Source organism: Squalius cephalus, assembly GCF_949319135.1.
Source record: "Squalius cephalus genome assembly, chromosome: 15".
NCBI classification, from domain to species: domain Eukaryota; kingdom Metazoa; phylum Chordata; class Actinopteri; order Cypriniformes; family Leuciscidae; genus Squalius; species Squalius cephalus.
Genome location: NC_137136.1, coordinates 4,950,732 through 4,974,823, shown reverse-complemented (window position 1 = coordinate 4,974,823; position 24,092 = coordinate 4,950,732). Strand labels below are relative to the sequence as shown.

Here is a 24,092-nt window from a genome sequence, read left to right as displayed (position 1 = left end):
GTTTTATATTTTATCCTAAAATCCACTGGTAGCCACCTGAGAGAAGCTAAGATAGGAGAGATGTGATGACTTTTCTTAGCACCCACTAGCAACCGTGCCGCCGCATTCTGAACTAATTGCAAACGTGATATAGTGGTCTGACTGGACCCTACATACAACACATTGCAATAGTCAAGGCGGGACAGAACAAAGGCATTAATAACCTTTTCTAAATCTTTCATCGACAGAAACAACCTTTTATTAGAGCTTGATCTACTATGAAATTTAAAACTGCCTCCAAAAAGAACATTAATTGAAACTACACTGCAAAAACAGCCCAGAAACCCACACAATTGTCCACATTTACACGTCAATGACGCAGAGTGGGTGATCAGAAACATCACCTGTCTGAACGTCCTACTCCTGAATCCTCTGAAAAGACTGAAGATCAAACTAACAGTATCACAGTAATCTGAGTGTGAAGACTCATCAGCACTGATATACTAATGCAAATGATATTGTTTTGAAGACGAGACCTTCAGGCTGTGCATGAACTTTCAGCCCATTTCACTTGCAAATCACTTCGTTTTTCTCGTCTGTCCTGACGGTAAAGGCATTTGTGGAAATGCAACATTCAGGATGTTTGTATAAGTGACAAAACCCCCAAAAGAGCCAAAAACTGTGCTTGACGCAGCTGTGGATTGACCAAACATTTATTAAAAACAGATTAAATATATATATTTTAGAGTTTTATCACAAAATATATCATAAGATGAGTTTTACTATAACCTTTCACATTACAAATGAGATCTGCAGCACTTGATTATTTAAAGCATTTAAGTAAAGGATGCTGAAAGAATATTTCTCTGAATGAGATATTTATATGATTCAGCACACAGTTAAGGCCAAAGTCTTTTTTGAAATCCAGAAGAAGAAGAAAATCGACAAAAACAAATACTGACCATAATGAAAATGTAATTGTTTGATATTTCATTGTTCTGGTTCATCTTTGTCTGCTTACCCGCAATCACAGGAATGATTAAATACAAATATCATCTCACTGAATGTAGTTTATATTACATGCACTGTAAAATTAAAAAAAGACACCTAAAAAGTTAATGTCAGCTTTCACATTCAAATATCATGAAGTCCACACACCAAGTTCGCAGGCACTGATATATCTGTGGGTTTAAAAACAAAACATGGTTATTACAATAATGTTAAAAGAACACAATTTTAGTCCTCATTTCCCATCAAATGAAGCTTCAAACACACTCAATATGAGCAAAACGACACACCCCGTCAAACCCGACCCAACCTCCTTAGTCATAATGACTGATAGATACATGTTTTCACTCATTCTATTATAACGGACCCCTACGGCACCTTTAAAGGGATAGTTCACCTAGAAAATAAATTCGTCATCATTTACTCATTTGCATGTTGCTCAAATCTGAATTACTTTATTGTCGTAGAAGACAAAAGAAGAATCAGGTTTGACACCATGACAGATGTTGTAGCCAAAAACAACATGTGCAAATGTGAATGAGCACTGAAATCTGGGTCTGTTCATCACACAAAATATCATGTGACTTGGAATATAGTGACAGTCGTGGTCACAGATGTTGAATTATTAATGTTACACAGAATTAATAACATCATACAGGTGTGGAACGACATGAGGGTGAATTGTTGTTTTCTGCTGAACTATTCCTCTGAGATATTTGAAAAGCTAGGAATTATTAAGATTTTTTTTTTTTTTTAAATAAGTATCTTATGTTCAACAAAGCTTTATGTTTAGCTGTTTTCTATTTGAATATATTTCTAAAAATGTAATTTATTCCTGTGATCAAAGCTGAATTTTCAGCATCATTACTCCAGTCTTCAGTGTCACATGATCCTTCAGAAATCATTCTAATATGCTGATTTGATGCTCATTTTATTATTATCAGTGTTGAAAACTGTGAGACACTACTATTCCAAGGTTAGAGATGAGATTTAATACTTTTACTGGCAATAAATTGATCAAAAGTGACAGACATTTATAATTTTACAAATAAATCCTATTTAAATAAATGTTGTTTTCTATTCATCAAAGAATCCTGAGAATCATGTATCATGATTCCCACAAAAATATGAAGCAGCACAACAGTTTTCAGCATTGACAATAATCAGAAATGTTTCTTGAGCAGCAAATCAGCATATTAGAGTGATTTCTGAAGGATCATGTGACAATGAAGACCGGAGTCTGAAATTCAGCTTTGATTACAGTTACATTGTAATTATATTCAAATAGAAAACATTTATTTTAAATTGTGTAATAATATTTCAATTATATAATATCTTTATATATATTTATATAATATGCGCATATAAAACAGTGTAACGGTGCTAACAGTGTATTGTAACTGTACATGCAGAGAAATATACTGATACTCTACCTATTTTTTTAGGTTTGGGGAGATTGAGGTTGTTCATGATGTTCACAAACTCGTCCAGTGTCTTTGTCAGCCGTGGATTAAACTTCTTTTCCTCTTCTACGGTGGACACAGTCTGGCCTTCAGTGTTCAGAGTAGATCGAATCAAACAGGAGAAGAACAAAGAGAAAGTGAAATATCCCTACTACTACTACAAACCTTAGTAAATGGTTGTTTAATTGTTTAACATTGGTGTCTTTTATCAGATTACTCAACGAAGCAGCGGTTTCCACACAGTTAAAGTGGTTTTAGACTTTAGTTTCCCGTGGTAAAATGACTTTAACACACAGCGACTCATAGTTTAATGCTGTAAATCACGTACCCTTGTAGTCGTGTGCGGGGTAGATGAAACAATGTGCAGGCAGGGTGAAAATCTTCTTGTGGATGGACTCGTACAATCTCTTTGGACAACCTGAGTGAAGACAGACGAGGAGCTTTACAGTCTCGCCATCATGTGGCCATTTCAAGTACTACAAAAACAAAGGCAACATGAGCACAGGGAAAAACCTACAAACTATTAGGGCTGGATGATATTGTGAATATTCACTAAATATTTACCATGATATCACTCTACAATTTTTTTACAATTGATTTTACTCTACTTTTTATTTGGGTATTACATTTTCTAAACAGTTTGTCATTTGACTACCTTCACAATCAATGTAGGTACATTGGCGTTTATGACTGTGTTGTTATATTGGAGCATTTAAATGTAAAAGATTAAATCTTATTCTTCCTTGTGTACATTTAGAGAAAAACAGTATGAAAAGATTGTTATGACCTATAATGCTTTTTTACATTATCATCTTTCTTCAGCGTGTGATGTTGCTGTTTGAGCATGAAAAAGCTCTGCAAAGTTACAAAGCACAAAGTTAATCTCTGTATCAGTTCACACTGTTTCTGAACTCCCTGAAACGCCTCCATTGTAGTCTTGAGTTTTTTTCCGGGAATAAGCACTTCACAATATTCATAATTTGAATAATTTCCGCCCAAGGTATACGCAAATAAAGGGGCGGGGCCTGGTTGAGTTAGTTAGTAGTGTGTTGAAACTCTCGGTTATGGTAAGGGGCGTGACATTTCCAAAATGTGCTCAAAGCAGCTGACCAATCACAACACACCGTTCCAGTCAACCAATCAGAGCCTTTCAGAAGGAGGGGCTTTATAGAGACAGGAACTAAACAGAGCGATACATACTGGGAAGAGAGGTTGAGCAACAATGTCAAATATATTAAAAATACTGTGTTTATTGAACATTAAAGCATGAAAACCTATTCTAGTAGAGCCCAAAGTCAAAATCAAGACTGTAAAAGGGCATAACATGGCCTCTTTAACAGCTCCACAATGGGAGATTCGCTAAATCAATCCTGTATTTCTGTAATCCTAACGCTTCGGTCACCTTGCTGAAAGTCTGTCCGTCCGCAGCCCCGGATGAGGATGGCGTCGCCGGTGAAAGCCATTCTCTGATCTCCAGTGACGTACGTCAAACATCCATCCGTGTGTCCCGGGGTCTCTCGCACGGTTAGACACTGAAACGGACCAAAAGCCAAAGTTCTGAAAAGAGTAATAATCCTATCAGCACTTTATTTATTATATAACCTGTTCAACTCTCACTGACTATGATAAGCATGATAACAACACTGTAAAACATCAACACAGCCTTTGTGTTTTTTCTTCACACTGTCATTAAAATAGATTAAACAAATGAACTATCATAAATAAACTAACAGTAAATGACCTGTTCATGATCCTGTTTTTAAATCTGAGTGGACTGTAAGGTTTAGTGCATTGCCCTGATCACTTGCAATATTAATATATTATTTAGGTGATATTATTATATATTATTTAATTTAAATAAACACACTGTAAATGGCCCAGTCATGATTTTGTTTTTGAAACAGTATGGATTTTAAAATGTATTGAATAGCCCCGGTCAGGTGTAATCCTTCATACATGTTTTCCGAAAGTGATCCGGTCTCCATCTGAGAGCAGTATGTCCGCAGTGGCTCCGCTGTGTTTGGAGATGGCACTCTTCAGTCCAAACACCTTCTTCTTCAGCAGTCCAGTGCCAGTGATGTGATCCGCGTGACAGTGAGTGTTCACTGGGAGAGAACATGCACAGACAGGCATCATCAAACTGGCTGTTTTTGCATCTATTTCATAAATGGAAGATAAAACCAGGGCCTAAAATGAACACTTGCCAAGCTCCAAAACGTTTGCGAGTGTATGAAACGGTGTGACTCGCCAGTTGGCCGGTAACATTTTTGTGAATTTTAACAATGCATGAACGTCAGCAATGTTCGGGACGGATGATAGAAAAAGGAGCTTGTTACGTTACTCACACACAGTGTAGAAAGTTTTGTGTGCGCAATAGGGGTGTAACGATACCCTAATTTCACGATTCGATACATATCACGATACTGAACTCACGATACGATATTATTGCGATACTCCAAGACATATAATAAAAGGTTAAGAAAAAATGTGCTGTTGATTAAATGCTCAATTTGATATAACATTGTGGGTGTAAATGAATAGGCTTGGACAATGTTGACACCAGAATAAATATATTCATGATTCTGAACCTGAAAATACAGAATTATTTTAGACGAATATGCTTGCACTCTGTCACTGGCTAGATATATTTAAAATAATGTAGGCCACTTTTTACTGGTAACATAAGACTTATAACATAAGCATTATCAGGACCCACTAATATTCCCCCATTATTATACATTATATTCAACATAATATATTGTAGTTTAATGTAGTACTGACTCTGAAAACTTCAATTTTTTCTCACAGGGTAATTTTTATTTTGGGTGAACTATCCACGATACATATTGTTGCATTTTTGTATTGCGATATATTGTGACACGATATATTGTTACACCCCTAGTGCGCAAACATCCAAAGTGCGCGCCCAGAAAGCGTGTCTCTGACAGAATGTGAATACTAAACTGAGCTCTTTCACGTCTTCTTTCGCTTGAGAAAAAATCTCTCACCGCTCTAGACTGAATAACTTTTGTAACTTTAATAAGGATGCTTAATTTATACAGTGAAGACTATGCAGTGTTATTTAAAGGGCACCTATTATGACTCTTTTCACAAGATGTAAAATAAGTCTCTGATGTCCTCAGAGTGTGTATGTGAAGTTTTAGCTCAAAATACCCAACAGATCATTTTTTACAGCATGTTTAAATTGTAATTTTTTGGGGCTCAGAAAAACGTGCTGTTTTAGTGTGTGCCCTTTAAATGCAAATTAACTGCTGCTGCACGGCACAGTGGGCGGAGCCTCACGAGCTCGCGCTCAGAGTCAGGACAATCTCATCTGATAATATCAGAACAGAAACTCTCAGTTGCGGTGTTCATTTCGACTCGGAGTCGGACAATAATGCCCACAGAGCCAGAGAATATATGCTGTATGGACATAGAACAGGTATAGTTTAGTTTAATTATGGTTATAACTTAATTGTCATCTGCTTTTATCCACTAATACAAGCCTGCTGTAGCAAAACCCGTCCGAATGATGACCAAAATATACTGACGAGTTCAGTGAAGTTTATTGTACATCACACAAAAGATGAGCGTTAGTTTTACTCCAGAGAATCTCTGTAAGAGCTGAATAAACACAGTATAAGAAGTGCGCATTAAAGTCTTATCCATAAACTCTCTCTCTCTCCCTTTCATTATCAACAACATACACAGCGAAGTACACAAAACGCTCGTTACAACTAACAGTAAACAAATATACACACCTTTTCAGTGGGTGCTAAATAAACTGGTAAACCTTATATCCGTAAAATGACTCGAAGAGCTGTCATAAAGAGCGTGCTCGCACTTTCATTTCTTCCGTGTCCAGTCACGTTAGGCCTGTTGCTCCGGAGAGTGTAAGCTTGATCACAAACAGTACAGATCCATCCTTGAGTAACAAAGGGAGTAAATGAAGACTGATATGTTCATTCTTACATCCATCAACAACACACCTCAATCGCTTAGGAGACATTCTTGTCTACAGCTGCTCAAGCGTCGAACAACGGCGGACTCTGTGTCCAGCTCACTCAGGGCGGGTCTAGGCTCAAACTGAAGTGTCACTCAACAGTCGTGGGAGGGGCCTGCTCAATTCTACGTCACATTGCGCCGAATCTGAGAACAGCTCATTCTGAGACAGTCCTTATGATTTATTGAGATTGTAAAAAAACCACTGGGTGGATTTTTATCATTCTAGGGTGGTTTTGCTCACACACTGCCAACACAGATTTATGTTCAAACACCATGTAAAAGTGAATTTTGCATCATAGGTGCCCTTTAACATTTGCTAACTTTATTACATTTTTGTACCTGAAAACCACTGTCAGACCTACCTGAAAAACCTGAAAAGCAGTTTTTTCCCCCTCATTTGTATCTTTCTTATATTGTATTTATTTGTGCTTTTGCTAGTAATTTGATTATTAGTTCTTATTTTATTACTGACTGTTTACTTGTCTTTAATATTGTTTTAAATGTACATTAGTTAGGCTAGTAGTTTTAGCTGTGGTCTCAAAATTGGGAATAGAGAATTGTGAATTTTAACTGGTATCTAAAATTTAGTTTCGTGGCTCCGGCCATTGGCGGCTTTGGCATTTTGCCAGTTTAAGGCCCTGGATAGAACGATAGATGGATAGATTCACCGGCCACTATGAGTTTAAGTCCCAGTTGATTGATGAGCTGCAGGTCTCTGTCCACTGTTTCCAGCACGGGGTCGATCAGCACGGCCTCTCTGGTGTCTGTGTCGGCCAGCAGGTATGTGTACGTGCTGCTTTCAGATTCAAACAACTACAGGAACATCATCATCATCATCATCAGGACTGTCAGAGTGAGTCAGCTGAATGTGTGTGTCCAATAACATTCCATTCATATCTGCATATCTATATCTATACTTCATATCTATATTCATCTGCAAACTATGGTTACCGTGTATCAGTTTACTCATCACATGCAGAAAAAATCAACAGGGTAACCATTATTTCTGACAAAATTCCAGAGTGAAACTTCTTTGATCTAATTTGATATTTTCCACCACTGATATAAAACAAATTAAAATGACTAATTAATTTTAGAATAACAGGAAGCAGTCAAAAGAGAGCTTTTACAGAAGTAACGGTAACACTATACATAAATATACACTATATACTATACTATACACTATAATAAATAAGGTCCCATTAGTTAATATTAGTCAATGACTGCAATAATTAATTTTATCTAAAAATTAGCAATTTATATTTTGTCACAGTATTTATTAATCTTTGTTAACATTAGTTAATACAAAAATACAGCCGTTCCTTGATAGTTCATGTTATAACTCAGGTCCATTAAATAATAAGAAAAACTTTTGGTTTTAATAATGTATGGTAAATGTTGGAATTAACATTAACTAAGATTAATACATGTTTTTGAATTTTTAGTTATTGTATATAATATTGAGTTATTGTATATAACTTATCTGTACACATAGTAAATACATATATTGTTCATTGTCTATTTTGTATATTGTTTATTTTTTTTATATATATATATATATATATATATATATATATATATATATATATATATATATATATATATATATATATATATATATATATATTTATTTATTTATTTTTTTTTATTTTTTTTAATCACTTGTTTTATTTGTATTATCTGTCTGTATTTGTATTATTTATTTGTATTATCTGTCTGTACACTGGAAGCTTCTGTCACCAAGACAAATCGGCAATAAAAGCTCTTACTTTTTCTGAACTGTGGAGAATTAATAAAATGTTGCAATTTGTTATGCATTTGCTGTGGACTGTCATTTAAAGATGCTAAAACGTCAATACATTTTTTAGGAGTTTTGCTTCACAGTCGTTTCAATGTTCCTTTGTTTTCATGCTAAACATACAGCAGTCATAAATATGTTTTTCACTCTTATTTTAGTGGACGCATGCCCGTTCTGTTAAAGTTCACATTCACACAGGTCAGGTGTTCAGAATCTCATAAAATATCAACATCTATTGCAGATTTATTGTTGTAGAAAACTTTAGGTCACATGATGCGAGATAAGTTCCTGCAGACTTTAATAAGCCTTTATGTGTCTGTATTTCACTTTGTCTTTATCACACCTCTGAATATAAATCGCTCTCTCTGGTTCTCAGTCAAAACAAAAACATACACTTGTTTCTCCTCATGTCACATGAATAAAAAACTTAAACTAATTTGCAGAGCACCAGAAGCCCCGCGCGCTCTCACCTGTCTGAAGAGCGGGGCTCCGGGCTCCATCAGTCCGCTGTATAGTCTCACTGACGCCGCTGGGCCTCTGGGAACGATCACCGGTGCTTTGCAGTTCCACAGCCGGATCGCAGAGCTCACTGCAGGCTTCAGTCTGTTTAAAAGAGCTGCACTCATTTTACTTCTGTGTGCACGTCGGAGTCTCCACCTTAAACCGGTATAACGAGTCTCAGATCAGATCACTGAAGGACCAAACTGTAACTGTAAACGAGCGAGTGCACGCCTCCTTCCGGGATCTCTGCAGATATTGGGGGCGCGTATTATTTGGCAAGAGACGTGAATTGCTCATGCATGGGATCGCTTTATAAATGAGCTAATATGCAGTATAGATAGTAGTGTCGATTCCTAATGTTTATGAAAATCTAAAGTGATCACGGACACTGACAAGGAACTTTGACTTGTCCGCGCATGCGCAGCAAGCTTGTGTGTGCAGCGCTGCCACTTGGCGGTGGGATGCCGAGTGAATTTACGAGAGAAAACTAGTTTTTGGTTTAAAAACAAAACCTAGCCTACAAATAACCATTAGAGAACGTTCTGCTAAAGTTTTTTATTAGGGTGTCACAAAAGCCTCCCTCTCTTCTGACAACATAGAAAAACAGAAACTAGTTCGCACAAAAAAATAAGATCATTTTGATGAAATCTGAGAGATTTCTGTCCCTTCATTGACAGTTTAGTGTCTTGATGCTTCAGAAAGTTCATAAAGAGATCGTAAAACTAATCCATATCTGAGCGGTTTAGTCAAGACTCTGTCGCAAGATGAACAGATTAAATTTAGGCTTTTATATTCACATGTAAACATTCATCAACTCACAAATCAAAACATAAACGTGCGACCAATGAGGTTCATTCTCGTGTTACGCAGCACGTTTGAGCTTCTGCAAGAGGTTTGTTCTTGCATGTCAAGCAGGTTTGGTTAAGCTTCTATTTATGTTCGCTGATCAATGTTTATATAAAAGCCTAAATTCAATGTTCATCATATAAAGCGATTGAGTCTCTTCAGAAAATTTTGGACTAAACCGCTCACTCAATTCATATGGATTAGTTTTAGATCGCTTTATAAACTTTTTGTAGCGTTAAAGTGGTAGTTGCATAGCTGTCAATGGAGGGACAGAGAGCTCTCAGATTTCATCAAAAAGATCTTCATTTGTTTACGGAAGATGAACAAAAGTCTTACGGGTTTGGAACAACATGAGGATGAATAATTAATGACAGAATTTTCATTTTTTGGGTGAACTATCTCTTTAAGGATCAACATCTATTGCATGCAGATAGACTGAAGGCCTATTAGCTAACTTTTTTTTGTCAAACGTTGTGAGAAATGCTCCTGCAGACTTTAACAAGACTTTACATGTCTCTATTTCTGTCTGTTACCAAAACTGTTTAGTAACATTCTTCAAAATATCTTTTGTGTAAATAATGACAGAATTTATACTTTTGGGTGGACTATCCCTTTAAAAGAATGCTCATAATCTTATGAACTCATTCCCAAAATAAACCAAACAGAAAACATGCTAACGTTAGGATAATGTTTCGTATTTGCTGGGGTTCAATAGTAGGAAAACTGCAACGTTTCAATCAACTAAATTATACTATAATAACTAAGGGTTAAAATACAATAGAAGCAGCTCACATTCTAAAAGGCATCAAAGCAACATTTGACAGAAAACATTTACAATTATAGTAGGCGACAATTAATGTTTGATAACCAGAGTAAACCACAGAGGTTTCTCAAGTAACCAAATAAAGCTGCTTTGAACTTACCTGGAAATACGCTTGTAAAGGTCAAAGCAGCTGCTGTCCGCCTCTATACCTGGTTCTTTGTAGGGAAGTGGGTGATGTACACAAATATTCAATGATCATGAAACACAGAGTGTCTGGAGTCACGTAGGCTCAAAAATATCAATGAGTCTCTGAGGGTCAATTACAAGACGCTTCCAGTGTGATACCAAGCAACAACAGCAACACACCCTAATTAATATTCATGAGCCGTCTAAAACATGTAATGAAAAAAATTAGATGTTTACCAGACACTATGAGTGCAAGTTTTAGTTAATTTATGAGCTTCAAGTCTCTGGCCAGAGTTTCCAGTACAGGTCAATCAGCCGGATATGTGATCAGATTCAGATTCAAACAACTATAGAAACAACATCATCATGAAGAGACAACTCTCAGAGTGAGTCAGCTGAATTTACTACGTCCCACATTCCATTCATATCTCCCAACATTATTTTTATTTATGTATTGTTCTTACACGCCCTTTTCTGAGCTTACGTGACTCCAGTCAGGCATATTAAATCAGCATGAGCCGGTCTGGATGTAATGAGCTTTTATTGCAGCCTATATTACAGAGATGATATCTGTTTCTATTCAAGGTTTCAATTATCTGTTGTAAGACACTGTACAATCTGTATAACAATACGGCATTTTCAAAAGTTATTATCCTTTATGGTGGCCACTGAGAATGCCTTTTCATTTTCATCCTGAAATGAAATGAAATAAATGTTAATGGTTTTTGGACTTTATATACATGCACATTGGTTTTAAAGGAATGTTCCAAGTTCAAATCAGTTAAAGTCTGTGTAAACAGTCTTTTTTGTTGGTGGTGTTTTGTCGTACATATCAAATAAAAGGTACTGGTTTTATAAAGTCATGTCAGGAGTTTGGTTGGTTTATTAGATGTGGTTTATTTTACACAGTCACTCACTTTTTTGCAATCCCCATGGAAGAAATGAATGGAAAAAATACTTCTGGAACTAACGCTGCTGAAAAAGTGAGCGGGTGTAAACAATGTCATGTCACTTTTAATTCCATTGTGCTTTATACAGTACAGATTGATCAGTATTGATTCCATTTTAGTGTCAATGTTGCGAAGTTCATCAATTCGATTGTATGCATAAAGTCCTGTGGTTTTACTTTTGTGTATTATGCAGTGTTTTGCCAGTGCATTACAGTAAATTTTATTTTAGGTCAAAGCTTAACTTGAACCCGTAACATTCCTCAAACAGAAGGATGATGCTGTTGGTGTTGTTTGCGTTTACACTGATGTATTGATCCAGCCACTGGAGAAGCTGAGTGATTCTGGTGTAGACGCCTGGTTTATTGCGTCTTCCACATCCTTCTCCCCAACTCACCACACCAGCCAACCTCCAATCACCCGCTTCAGTCTTACACACTAGAGGACCTCCGCTGTCACCCTGGAGAACAATCACACAACACACCATATAACAAACACACACACAGGATCCTTCAAGGAAATACTGATAACACTTTACAATAAGGCTCTATTTGTTAACATTAGTTAACATGAACTAACATGAAAAATGCTTCTAAAGCATTTCTTAGTCGTAGTTAAATTCAACATTTCTGAATACATTATTGAAATCAAAAGTTGTATCTGTTAATATTATTTTATGGACATGAGCTTACATGAACTATATTACGCAGGGGCAGGGAAGAGAGATGAAAATATAAGAGCAGCAGTTTTATTGAAGAAAACACACAAACAAAGATCCACAACAGCAAAGAAGATACAGGGAATCCATACAGGGAACATAAATCCAGACAGGAATGGTGCAATCCCAGCAAGAAACTAAAGCTAACAAGGATAACGGTAAACAATGTAACAGCTTTACAAGGGGATGTAAAGACAACAACCGACTACTGAAACACAGGGGTATATATACACAAGATATCAAGGGACAGGTGAGGGTAATTATTCACTATAGAAACAAACAACGGTAACTATGGAAACAAAACAAGGGAGCTAAGGAAACAAGGCAAACACAACAACAATGGGAACAGAAAATACATATAAAAAAAATATCTTAAACACAAAAAGCGCAAACAAGTCAAGACTTATGACTAACAATAAACATTTGTATTTTTATTAAATGTTCACAAAAGTCAGTGTTGTATTAGTATGATTGATATACTACTACAATTTGTGTTATTTTTCTTGAATTAGGTTTTATTTGATATTTTCTGCTTTCATTTTCATTTTAGCTAAAGTTTTAGTAATTTTGTTTAAATGTCTATATAGTTTTTATTAATGAGAAATGTTGCCTTCTAGCTGAAATAAAATAAGTTTAAATTTAATTTCAGTTAATGTTTAATTTACTTCAAGTAATTACATTTTTTTTTTACTCTATGGGCCCTATCTTGCACCCAGCGCAATTGACTTTGTACACCGACGCATGTATCATTCCTATTTTGCACCCGCGCACAGCGGACTTTTCCCTCCACAGACACACGCCGGTAAATTAGGAAATGAACTTGCGCTCCCGGGGGCGGTTCAGGGAAAAGAGGAGGCGTGTTCCGGCGCAAACGTTCCCTGATGCTATTTTGCAGTTTCAGAAAACAATTCCGCCACTGACCAGGAGAAACCTAGTCTAAAGTCAGCGGCGCGTTGCACATGTTATTCAGATGCTATTTTAAGGGCGCATGCTTGGCCATAATCAATGTAGCGTGTGCACAACGCGCATACACTTTGATTCTCTCATCTACACAGACAAAGCAGTTTTCATTTTTGCAAATCATATTGTGACGAGCGTCCTCGAGGGAATCAGCGTCGCCCTGGCAACAGACACAAAACACCTGCACGTCCTCACAGCGGGCTGATCGGTCACAGCTGCACCTCATCAGCCCACAGCTACAAGAGCAGCACGCGCTGAGCAGACAGACAGACTCTGGCCTCGAGCTGTATGAATTGCTGGACTAACCTTTCTCTCTGTTCCCTTCAGAAAGCAGCGAGTGACCGACAGCCCATCACTTTGGAGCACGTTTTGGACACCCACTTTCACTTTGGATTGAACACTGCAGAGCACGAAAGCACCAGCCACCACTCACCGGACCACCGCCTTCCTGCACCTTTAATTTCACTCACTGTAAATAAAATCCACCCTCCGGGGCCTTTTCACTAAAGCCTGCCTTGTCGAGTGATTCTTCACCCCGTGACAGTGGTGGAGAATTCGGGCAAGTGTGTGAAGAATCACCGTCAAGTTCACCGCCCCAACCTTAATTTTTTCCTTTTTTTTTCTGTGTGCACTGCAGGATACGGAAAGCGGCGCGCTCGGTCCCCACGATGGAGGACGTTCTACAACGCCTCACGGAGGTGAGCATCCGCCAGCAGCAAATTGTAGAACATCTCGCCACTCGCCAGGGCAGGACGGAGGAAGAAATAACCGCCATCCGTGCCGCCGCCGCCGCCCAGCGCGTTCCGCTACCTGATCCTCGTGCTCAAGCAACCCGTCTGCTGCCGAAGATGACGGCTGAAGATGATGTGGAAGCTTTTCTGCAAGTCTTTGAAACTACAGCTCAAAATGAGGACTGGCCCGAGGACGATTGGGCACGCGCGCTGGCACCACTTCTCACCGGAGAAGCCCAACGGGCTTATTTTTCACTTCCCCGGGAGACCGCAGAAGATTATAACGAAGTCAAGCGTGAAATCCTGGCGAGGCTCGGCCTCTCATCCATCTGCGCCGCCCAACAGTTTCATGAATGGGAATTCAAATCCCGCGTGCCAGCCCGTGCTCAAGCCGCTGAACTCAGCCGCATCGCTCATCATTGGTTGTTGGAAGGCAATCCCTCTGCCGCTCAGGTAGCGGAACGGGTGGTGGTCGATCGGCTCCTCCGTGCTCTTCCCCGTCCAATTCGGCAAGCGGTTGGAATGAAAAATCCTACCAACACTCTGGAGCTCGTGGAGGCAATCGAGCTGGCGGATGCCATCCATCACCGTGAGGCTGGGGATCGAGCGTTGCCGTTTCCCCGGAGGGTGGTCCAGGAGCGACGCCCGCTCGAAGGCACCTCGCGACCAGTCAGCAGGCCGACGGTTCCCCCGCCGCGAGACGAGCCCATGCCCAGCGCTGAACCCGGAACACCGGACGGACGGACGGGCTCGTGGAGAGGTTCAACCAGACCCTTAAGCAGATGCTGAGACGCGTGGCGGCGGAGGATAAGCGGGATTGGGACCTTATGATTCCCTACGTACTCTTCGGGATCCGCGAAGTACCCCAGGCCTCAACTGGCTTCACCCCCTTTGAGCTCCTGTTCGGCCGCCAACCACGTGGGCTCCTCGACATCGCCAGGGAAGCTTGGGAGCAGCAGCCTGCCCCTCATCGCACCGTCATCGAGCATGTACGACAAATGAGAGAGAGAATCGATCGAGTGATGCCATTAGTCCGGGAACACCTCAGCAAAGCCCAACAAGCCCAGCAACGCCATTACGACCGGGCAGCCCAACCACGGGAGTTCCAGCCGGGAGACCGCGTCATGGTCCTGGTCCCCAGCTCGGCCTGCAAGTTCCTGGCTTCTTGGAAGGGTCCATACACGGTGTTAGAAAGAATCGGGCCAGTCACCTACCGTCTAAGGCAACCTGGTCGACGCCAGACAGAGCAACTCTACCATATTAACCTCCTAAAGAAGTGGGTGGGGACCCGGGACCAAGTGGCGGCCCTCAGTCTCACCGATCCCGTGGTTGTAGACGTCAACCCCCATCTTTCGGCTGCCCAGAAGGCGGAGCTGCAGCACCTGGTCAGTCAGTTCCAGGATGTGTTCTCGACCCAGCCCGGGCAGACCAACGTAGTCCAGCACGACGTCAGGACACCCCCAGGAGTCGTCGTCCAGCAACGGCCCTACCGTGTCCCGGAAGCTCGTCGGCAGGCTATTGAGGAGGAAATCCAACAAATGCTAAAGTTGGGGGTAATAGAACCATCCCGGAGCCCGTGGTCCAGCCCCATCGTAATGGTTCCAAAGCCGGATGGCACCCTCCGCTTCTGCAACGACTTCCGCCGCCTGAACGAAGTCTCCGAATTCGACGGGTACCCCATGCCTCGGGTCGATGAGCTGCTGGACCGTTTGGGAAGGGCCCGGTACATCAGCACCTTGGACCTCACCAAAGGCTATTGGCAGGTACCACTCTCTGAAAATGCTAAACCCAAAACTGCTTTCTCAACCCCCAGTGGCCACTGGCAATACCGGACCCTTCCCTTCGGCCTGCACGGGGCCCCCGCAACCTTCCAAAGAATGATGGACATCATCCTACGGCCCCATCAAGCCTACGCAGCCGCCTACATCGATGACGTCGTGATCCACTCCGAGGCATGGGGAGAACATCTGGAGCGTCTGCGGAGGGTGCTTTCGGAGCTCCGGCGGGCTGGACTCACCGCCAACCCCCGAAAATGTCATCTAGCTCTCTCTGAAGCCAAGTACCTGGGTTTCCGTGTCGGGCGGGGCCTGATACAACCCCAGGAAAAGAAAGTAGAGGCCATCCACTCCGCCCCGAAACCCCAGACAAAGACCCAGGTACGAGCTTTCTTGGGGTTGGCAGGGTATTACCGGTGTTTTATCCCCAACTTCTCCTCTTTAGCCGCCCCTCTGACAGACCTGACCAGGAAGGGGCAGCCGGAGAAAGTATGCTGGACCCCAGAGGTGGAGGAGGCCTTCGCCCGGGTCAAAGAAGCACTGACGTCGTCACCGGTACTCCGCGCTCCAGACTTTAGCTGCCCCTTCCTGCTGCAGACGGATGCCTCCGACACGGGACTGGGAGCCGTCCTGTCCCAGGTCCAGGAAGGTGAGGAGCATCCGATCATCTACATCAGCAGGAAGCTGTCCCCGGCCGAGAGGAAATACGCCGCCGTCGAGAGGGAGGCCCTGGCCATCAAGTGGGCAGTCCTGGAGCTCCGGTACTACCTCCTAGGCCGCAAGTTCACCCTGGTCACCGACCATGCGCCTCTCCAGTGGATGGCCCGCGCCAAGGACACCAACGCCAGGGTGACTCGCTGGTTCCTAGCGCTCCAGGACTTCCACTTCGAGGTACGACATCGGGCCGGGGCCGCCAACGCGAACGCTGATGGCCTCTCACGGATATGGACAGCTTATGCAGGTCTGTCAGGGGTCATTTCCCACCCTCCCCTTGTTTCACCCCTACTATCTCCATACGTTCACAGGACCAGAACGACGCTTAGGGGGGGAAATGTGACGAGCGTCCTCGAGGGAATCAGCGTCGCCCTGGCAACAGACACAAAACACCTGCACGTCCTCACAGCGGGCTGATCGGTCACAGCTGCACCTCATCAGCCCACAGCTACAAGAGCAGCACGCGCTGAGCAGACAGACAGACTCTGGTCTCGAGCTGTATGAATTGCTGGACTAACCTTTCTCTCTGTTCCCTTCAGAAAGCAGCGAGTGACCGACAGCCCATCACTTTGGAGCACGTTTTGGACACCCACTTTCACTTTGGATTGAACACTGCAGAGCACGAAAGCACCAGCCACCACTCACCGGACCACCGCCTTCCTGCACCTTTAATTTCACTCACTGTAAATAAAATCCACCCTCCGGGGCCTTTTCACTAAAGCCTGCCTTGTCGAGTGATTCTTCACCCCGTGACAATATATACATTATTACAAGGAAAAATATTAACACACGAGGGAAATCATTGTTGTGTCCATGAAGATGTGAAAAAATAGGCATAAATCTAGCTTGCACATTTACCCAAATTATTATACGCCTGTTTAACCGAAGCTAATTTGGGTGGGTTTCTCCATCCCCATACAATGTCACTTCTCTGTCTTTTACGGCCCTGACAAGAACGTCAGTCTCCTCGGCTGTGAACCGCTCCTGGCGCGCGCCTGGCAAATCCGCCGTTATAATAGCAATCCGCCATGGAACAAGCGCGCCTGCTCTTAAAGGGAATGTGAGATGTCGCTCTGATTGGTTTATTTCACGTTACGCCCAAACCACACCTATGAGTAATGAAGCTACTTCATACCAACCCATTTTAGATTTGCGTCGGGCGCAAAAGTCATTTATCCCGCCGGTATAATAGCAACAGCGCCCAAGACCCGCCCACAAAGTTACTTGTGTTTTGCGTTTGATACTTGCGTTTCAGATCGTTAAAATATGGCCCATTGTTAGTTAATGGTAATGAATTAACTAATGTTAACGAATGAGACTTTATTGTAAAGTGTTCACTGTTCAGTGTATCAAAATATTTCACAGAAAATGTACAATTCTGTCATCAATCACTGGTTTTATGTCATTTTACCTCATGCAGGTCAATATGAATCAGATTTGACTTTTAGTGAATCTGTTCCTCATTATTATTGTACTTGAAATAATGATGTGCATGAGCATTTTATAGTCTTTTATAGCATTTTATACTTTTTGATGACAGAATTGTCATTTTTGAGCAATCTATCATGTTAATGGATGTGTATACCTGACAGGAGTCCACTCCTCCCTCCATAACGCCAGCACAAAGCATTCTGGGAGTGAGTTGGGAGCCGTACACGTTGGACTGTAAGCATACGGACTGATCGATAACCTGAACTAAAGCCTGTCTCAAGTGTGAGGACACCGACCCTGTATGAGAGAGTGAAAGACACCTTCACGAGAGTTCGGGAGGCCTGTAAACGCTTCAGAAACATGATCTCACCTCCTTCATGAGTGTAACCCCAACCTGTGACCCAGCAGGGGGAATCAGGAGGAAAAGACTCGCTCAGACGTGGTAAACACACGGGTCTCACTCCATCTAAACAACAGTCAACACATCTGTTCTGAATTACAGAGGAACCATCTGCATTAATATCACTTAAAGTCAACATGACATTTGCACCTAATTTTACTAGATTTTATTCTTATTTGTTTTATAATAGATTCTACCTATCTATACATTATAATACAAAAAGAGATCCTCTTTTATTGATACTTTTCAACAAGAGATAAAAAAGGAATCTTTCATTTGCTTTGAAATGTTAACAAATGTCAAGATCAGAAAAGAGTATTTCTTGCTCTCTGATTCCGTCACAAAACACATTATGTATGTTCATATGAAGACAAAAATAATAATATTTTAAAATGTATATATATTATTTATATATATGTAAATAGTAACAATAATAAATAAATATACACATACATATTACACAAACACACACACACACACACACACACATGAACATATACAGTATATATATAGCGGTGCGCTTTCTTTTCTCCCTAAAAGCACAAACTTAATCCAAATCAGCTAGATCAGTGATTGTCATGAAATACAGTCTACTGTTGCTAAACTGCAGGACGTGCTCGATAATAAAAGAATTATTAAAACTGCATTAAGCCGTGAAAGACACACTGTTCTCCAAAAGGCTTTTCTGTGCACGCGGACAAGCCAAGTAAACTTTGAGCTTTGGGTTCGTGCATAAATGGTTAAAAACACATACAGTATATATGTCAAAATGTCCGGCTTGGTGAGTATTCGCTTAAACACCGTTGGTTATGTCTTAAGTGAACATAAACAGTTGGGAAATAAGTCGCGTAACATAATCAGGGTTCTGTCACTTCAGTCTAGTTTATTTCTTGCAAATGAAACTTTATTGTAAAGTGTTACCATTTTTACATTTCACTGCCCTGCTTTTGCATTTTCAAATGCAAAAACACATCCCTTTTTAAACCAGGAATGTGTATTAAGAAAGTAAATTGAGTCAATTTACATGGAACATAAACTTGCACAATTTTTGGGATTGCAAATGAATTTGCACACAGCTAGTCCTGCCCGAGTGAACATACCTCCCATCTCCATCTCAGTCTGCGTGCGCAGCAGACACAGGTCGTAGTCGTTGTCGCTCCCTGAGAATCGTGGGTGTGGGTGTATTTGCAGTGTGTTGTAGCGTTTGCCCTGAGACGAATCCGAGACACTGACAGTATCAACAACCACGATCCAATCAGACTCCAGCATCATATCATATCTGACAAACACAAACACAGCAATGAAAAAAGTCAAAATGCATTTGTATAGCTTTTCACAATACACATGGTTTCAGCTTTACTGAAAATCATGATGTAAATGTTTATAATTTTTTAACATCTTCACACCTTCTAGTCGCATTTAGCAGATTAAAGCTGGTCGATAATAAAGTTGACATTTTCTCTCTGTTGTCTCATACTCACTGTACAAAGCAGTGTGCGGCGGTGACGACCCAGTGAGAAGTAATGATGGATCCTCCACACACGTGTTTGCCACGCCAGTGTAAACTGGTCTGCCACCCCCACTGGTCCTTCGCAGCCTCCGTACCACCAACAATACGCATCCCATGAGACCCAGCATTCACTGCTGTGGTGCAATCTGGACGACAAAGACCAAGTTCACTTCGATCATCATCATAAAATCAATTATATATATCTTAATATATCTCTGATGGTACCTGAGGAAATGTTGGCGGTGTCGTTGGCTGGATATTTCACTGAATAGAAGGGCGCCGGTGTGATGGTGCAGTTCGGTGAGCCGCCAGCAGGGGTGTCTCGCGCTTTGGTTGGGAAACACACAAACTTCACTAAAGAGGAAAGGTATTGCGTTATCTGACTGTTTTCATGATTTAATCACTGTATATAGATGTATATTGATTTGATTCTACCAGATCACAGTCTTTACTGAGAGCACATGTACCTATAATGGCAATGCAGACCATGAGGATGATGAAGGTGGGGATGAGGGTTGTAATTAAAGCCAGACGTGATGGACATGATGGACAGAGTCTGAACCCAGAGACATCTGTGATAAGAAACCAGAAGGGAATTAAAAATATGTAAAACACGTCTATCTATCTATCTATCTATCTATCTATCTATCTATCTATCTATCTATCTATCTACCTATCAGGCTGTCCATAAATCCATCCATCCATCAATCAATCTATCCATCAATCATCCATCCATCCATCCATCCATCCATCCATCCATCCATCCATCCATCAATCTATCCATCAATCATCCATCCATCAATCCATCCATCAATCAATCTATCCATCAATCCATCCATCCATCAATCCATCCATCCATCAATCAATCTATCCATCAATCCATCCATCAATCAATCTATCCATCAATCATCCATCCATCAATCAGTCTATCCATCAATCCATCCATCCATCCATCCATCCATCCATCCATCCATCCATCCATCCATTCATCCATCTATCCATCAATCATCCATCCATCAATCAATCTATCCATCAATCCATCCATAAATCCATCCATCCATAAATCCATCCATCCATCCATCCATCAATCAATCTATCCATCAATCATCCATCCATCAATCAATCCATCCATCCATCCATCCATCCATCCATCCATCCATCCATCCATCCATCCATCCATCCATCCATCCATCCATCCATAAATCCATCCATCAATCAATCCATCCATCCATCCATAAATCCATCCATCAATCAATCTATCCATCAATCCATCCATCCATCCATCCATCCATCCATCCATCCATCCATCCATCCATCCATCCATCCATCCATCCATCACCTCACCTGCCCCGTCTGTAGAGGAGTTCTTAGAAACACTAATGTTAATGCCTCCTTCCTGTAAGATGATCTCTTCTTCTTTGGAGGAAGCTCTAGGGTCTGTGAAGGGTGAGGAGCCGCTCTCAGGTGGTGGTAATCGGGGCAGATGTGGCATGAGTGTCGACAGTGTGTAGGGAGCCAGTTCAGAGACTCCCAGCAGCTGGACACAACCAAGAGAGATCCGTGGATGTGTGGACGTGTACAGCGTAACAGGAGGGAGAGGAAACTGTATGGATGCACTTTCTGTTCCGTATAGAGGGAGCTCTGTCGGCTGCGGAGACACATCTGTGAGATTCGGGACAACCAGGCTTTTTGATGTAGTTCCAGGTATCAAGGTGAGAGGTGCGTCCGTCATTACTGGAGCCGTGAGAAGAGGAAGAGCCGTGTTTAAAAGCTTCGGACAGGTGGACAGCAGATCTGGAGGAATCCCAGTGGACGGAGGAGGACATGTTGGGAAGGACTGCAGAGGCTCCTGGTTGTCTTTTGAAGGGCTGATTTTATAGAAACCCTAAACATAAGAAAATGTCAAAAGTTAATCATGTTACTTATCACTAGGCCTAGACGGACTCTAGACTTTTCTTCACATTTTTTTGAACCGACAGAATTCTAGCCATTGTTCCTACACATTTTTCATTTAAAATTTCCAAATATCTGTCGATTTTTCAGACCATATTTAACATAAATGGTTCATACAGCATTACCAGCAGCATTATATTTGGTGTTTAGTACAGTCATCTGTAAAACTTTTATTTTCTCTTTTTTTCATTTATCTGACACATCAGTTTGAAACGGTAAATGTGGGTTTGATGAGTCACGATCACCAAACAGCGAAGTGTAGTCTGATTTAGATTATCATTTGTTCCTTTATCTGTTGTTGGTTTGAGTGACAAACGCACATTTCTTTTAGTGAAGTTCAAAAGAAACTTGTTTATGTTAAAGACCTTGTGCATCCTGAATACATTCAGTCATGTTCAACTAAACAAATTTTTGTCAAACACTAAACTTTTGTCATGAAAATATTCTGCTTGTGAGACAATTATTATTATTTTTTTTTTTTTTTTAATTCTTAAATTTATAGTTTAGAAAACTGAGTAGTGGCAATATTCTTGAAACGTATTTTTCCATACTTTTTCCATACTTATCCAGACCTGGAAATTACTCAAATCAAATTCCATTCTTTTCCAAACTTTGTAGGAACCCTGTCTATCAGAAGACTTTAAACCAGGTAAATTTAGTTAGAAAGACTAATAAGATACTTTTATAACTAAAACATCATATTAGCCAAAATATTTAATAATAAAAAAAAATAAAAAACATGCATGGGGAGAATTTTGTTCATGATGGTCACTTCGGTGCATCTGACTACCCGCACTATTGCCAATTTTGTTACCCAGACAATGAAAAAGATCAAATATAAAGCAAAAAGGATGCAGAAAATAATTTCTGCAACATTAAATGAACCATTTAAGATCGTTCAGAAAGCTACACAAAATAGCTATTATAGTTAACCGAAACTAAAAACATAGAAACAATATTCGTTGCTTGAAATAAAGTAAAATATTTGTAAAAACTTTACTTTATTTCAGCTAGTTGCCAAGGCAGTATTTCTTATTTTCATTCAACGTTAGTTTAACTTTATGTACTAAAATAACTAAAAGTGAAATAAAAATCAATATAGACATATAAAAAACAAAAACAAAACAGAATTACTAAAACTTTAACCAAAAAAAACACAATTCAAAATATTAATACAAACTTTAATAGCCAATTATACTAAAATAACACTGCTACAAAATATCATGACCCTGTTTCACATTAACATTTACATTTGACATTAACTGGTTGAGCAAATGTCACTGTGTCAGTTTCCTCTGTACATTAAACAGGATATGAAAGACTATTTAGCAATTAAACAGGATATGAAACACTATTTAGCAATTACGCACTCAACCATCACACATTAAATGTCATTGCTGTTCAGCTAATGTAAACTCAGCGCCAGTTTCTTCAAGACATTTTGATGAATGGTTACAAATACTAAGAGACTATTGTTCTTACCTGGGCAAAAGCCATAGTTTGTGTCAGCTCATGCGTTCAAAGAAATGAGGCCATTCTTCTAGTGCCACCAACAATAGATGACACTTGGAAATGCAAGCAATAATGAAAAGAAAAGTGTCAAAAGAACAACAGCAGAGATGCGACTCGCTGCATCCACCATCCATTCATTCCGCTGAGATGCTCGCCGTGTCTCATTGTGTCCCAGAGTTGCTCTCTTGTCCTTCACTTCCTCTATTTCAACAGCATTTCATCCGCTGGCATTCAGTCTAAACCCTCAGCTGGTGTCTGACGCTGCTCAGGAATTTTTATGAAGAGTGGCTCGGCTGTAATGGATAGCAGTTGCCAAGGCTGATGAAAAATGCATGCTGATTATTGTTAGACGGGGTCAGAGTTGAGCGTCTGAGGGTAAGTTATACTGCGACTGATGAGTCCCAAAACAACACAAAGCCAGTGACTCAGCACGTATCTACACAGGTTACTGATCATGATGACTGAGGGGAGGAAAAAAATCATGTTAGCATCATCTATACTATGCATTGGTATACCTGTAGGGCTATGCAGATTTGTAAACTAAACAGGCATAATAAAGATTTAAAACATGACCTCATATGGAAAATGTGCACATGTGAGTGTGGTTTAAGGCTGTGAATCCTGTTTCACCCCAGGAGGGTTTTTACCTGCCCGATCACATTACAGGATTCGACCGTGTAAGGTGCTGGAAGTCAACAGGAGACGTGCAATCTGTAATGGGAGCAGTTAGATTGAAAACAAGATTAAACTAACTCAGTTACGACGTCAGATTACACTAAAGGACAAGCCAAGGGAAGGCAAACAAATAAGAAACAGGAGTTTCAAGCGTCACCAGCCTCCTTTGAAATAGGTCTACATATCATAAAACTACAACTAAAAATTTCCGTTACTT

General features: G+C 40.6%; 2 protein-coding genes across 4 annotated transcripts; both read right to left on the bottom strand.

Moving 5' to 3' along the window:
- Nucleotides 1-669: 669 nt before the first annotated feature.
- Nucleotides 670-9,191, bottom strand: ethe1 (ETHE1 persulfide dioxygenase). 2 transcript variants are annotated; one of them, XR_013823792.1, is made up of 7 exons: nt 8,724-9,004; nt 7,124-7,268; nt 4,407-4,555; nt 3,853-4,007; nt 2,779-2,868; nt 2,421-2,537; nt 670-1,160 (listed from the first exon to the last, which is right to left on the bottom strand). XR_013823792.1 is itself a non-coding variant. In XM_079895766.1 (7 exons), the coding sequence occupies exons 1-7, from the start codon at nt 8,877-8,879 to the stop codon at nt 1,114-1,116; spliced, it is 834 nt and encodes a 277-aa protein (XP_079751892.1). In that variant the 5' UTR covers nt 8,880-9,191; the 3' UTR covers nt 670-1,113. The 2 variants fall into 2 exon arrangements, 1 of the variants encoding a protein (XP_079751892.1); XM_079895766.1 differs by having other exon boundaries at nt 3,853-3,982; nt 8,724-9,191.
- A 1,883-nt stretch (nt 9,192-11,074) lies between these two features.
- LOC307172503 (uncharacterized protein) lies at nt 11,075-23,948 on the bottom strand. Of its 2 annotated transcripts, XM_079894929.1 has the most exons (11): nt 23,848-23,948; nt 23,171-23,661; nt 21,080-21,620; nt 20,203-20,307; nt 19,961-20,089; nt 19,707-19,881; nt 19,326-19,504; nt 18,196-18,291; nt 17,980-18,122; nt 11,801-11,956; nt 11,075-11,242 (listed from the first exon to the last, which is right to left on the bottom strand). In XM_079894929.1, exons 2-11 carry the CDS (start codon nt 23,183-23,185, stop codon nt 11,189-11,191), a joined length of 1,593 nt encoding a protein of 530 aa, XP_079751055.1. In that variant the 5' UTR covers nt 23,186-23,661; nt 23,848-23,948; the 3' UTR covers nt 11,075-11,188. The 2 variants fall into 2 exon arrangements, with proteins under 2 accessions (XP_079751055.1, XP_079751054.1); XM_079894928.1 differs by lacking the exon at nt 11,075-11,242 and having other exon boundaries at nt 11,703-11,956.
- Nucleotides 23,949-24,092: the final 144 nt, after the last annotated feature.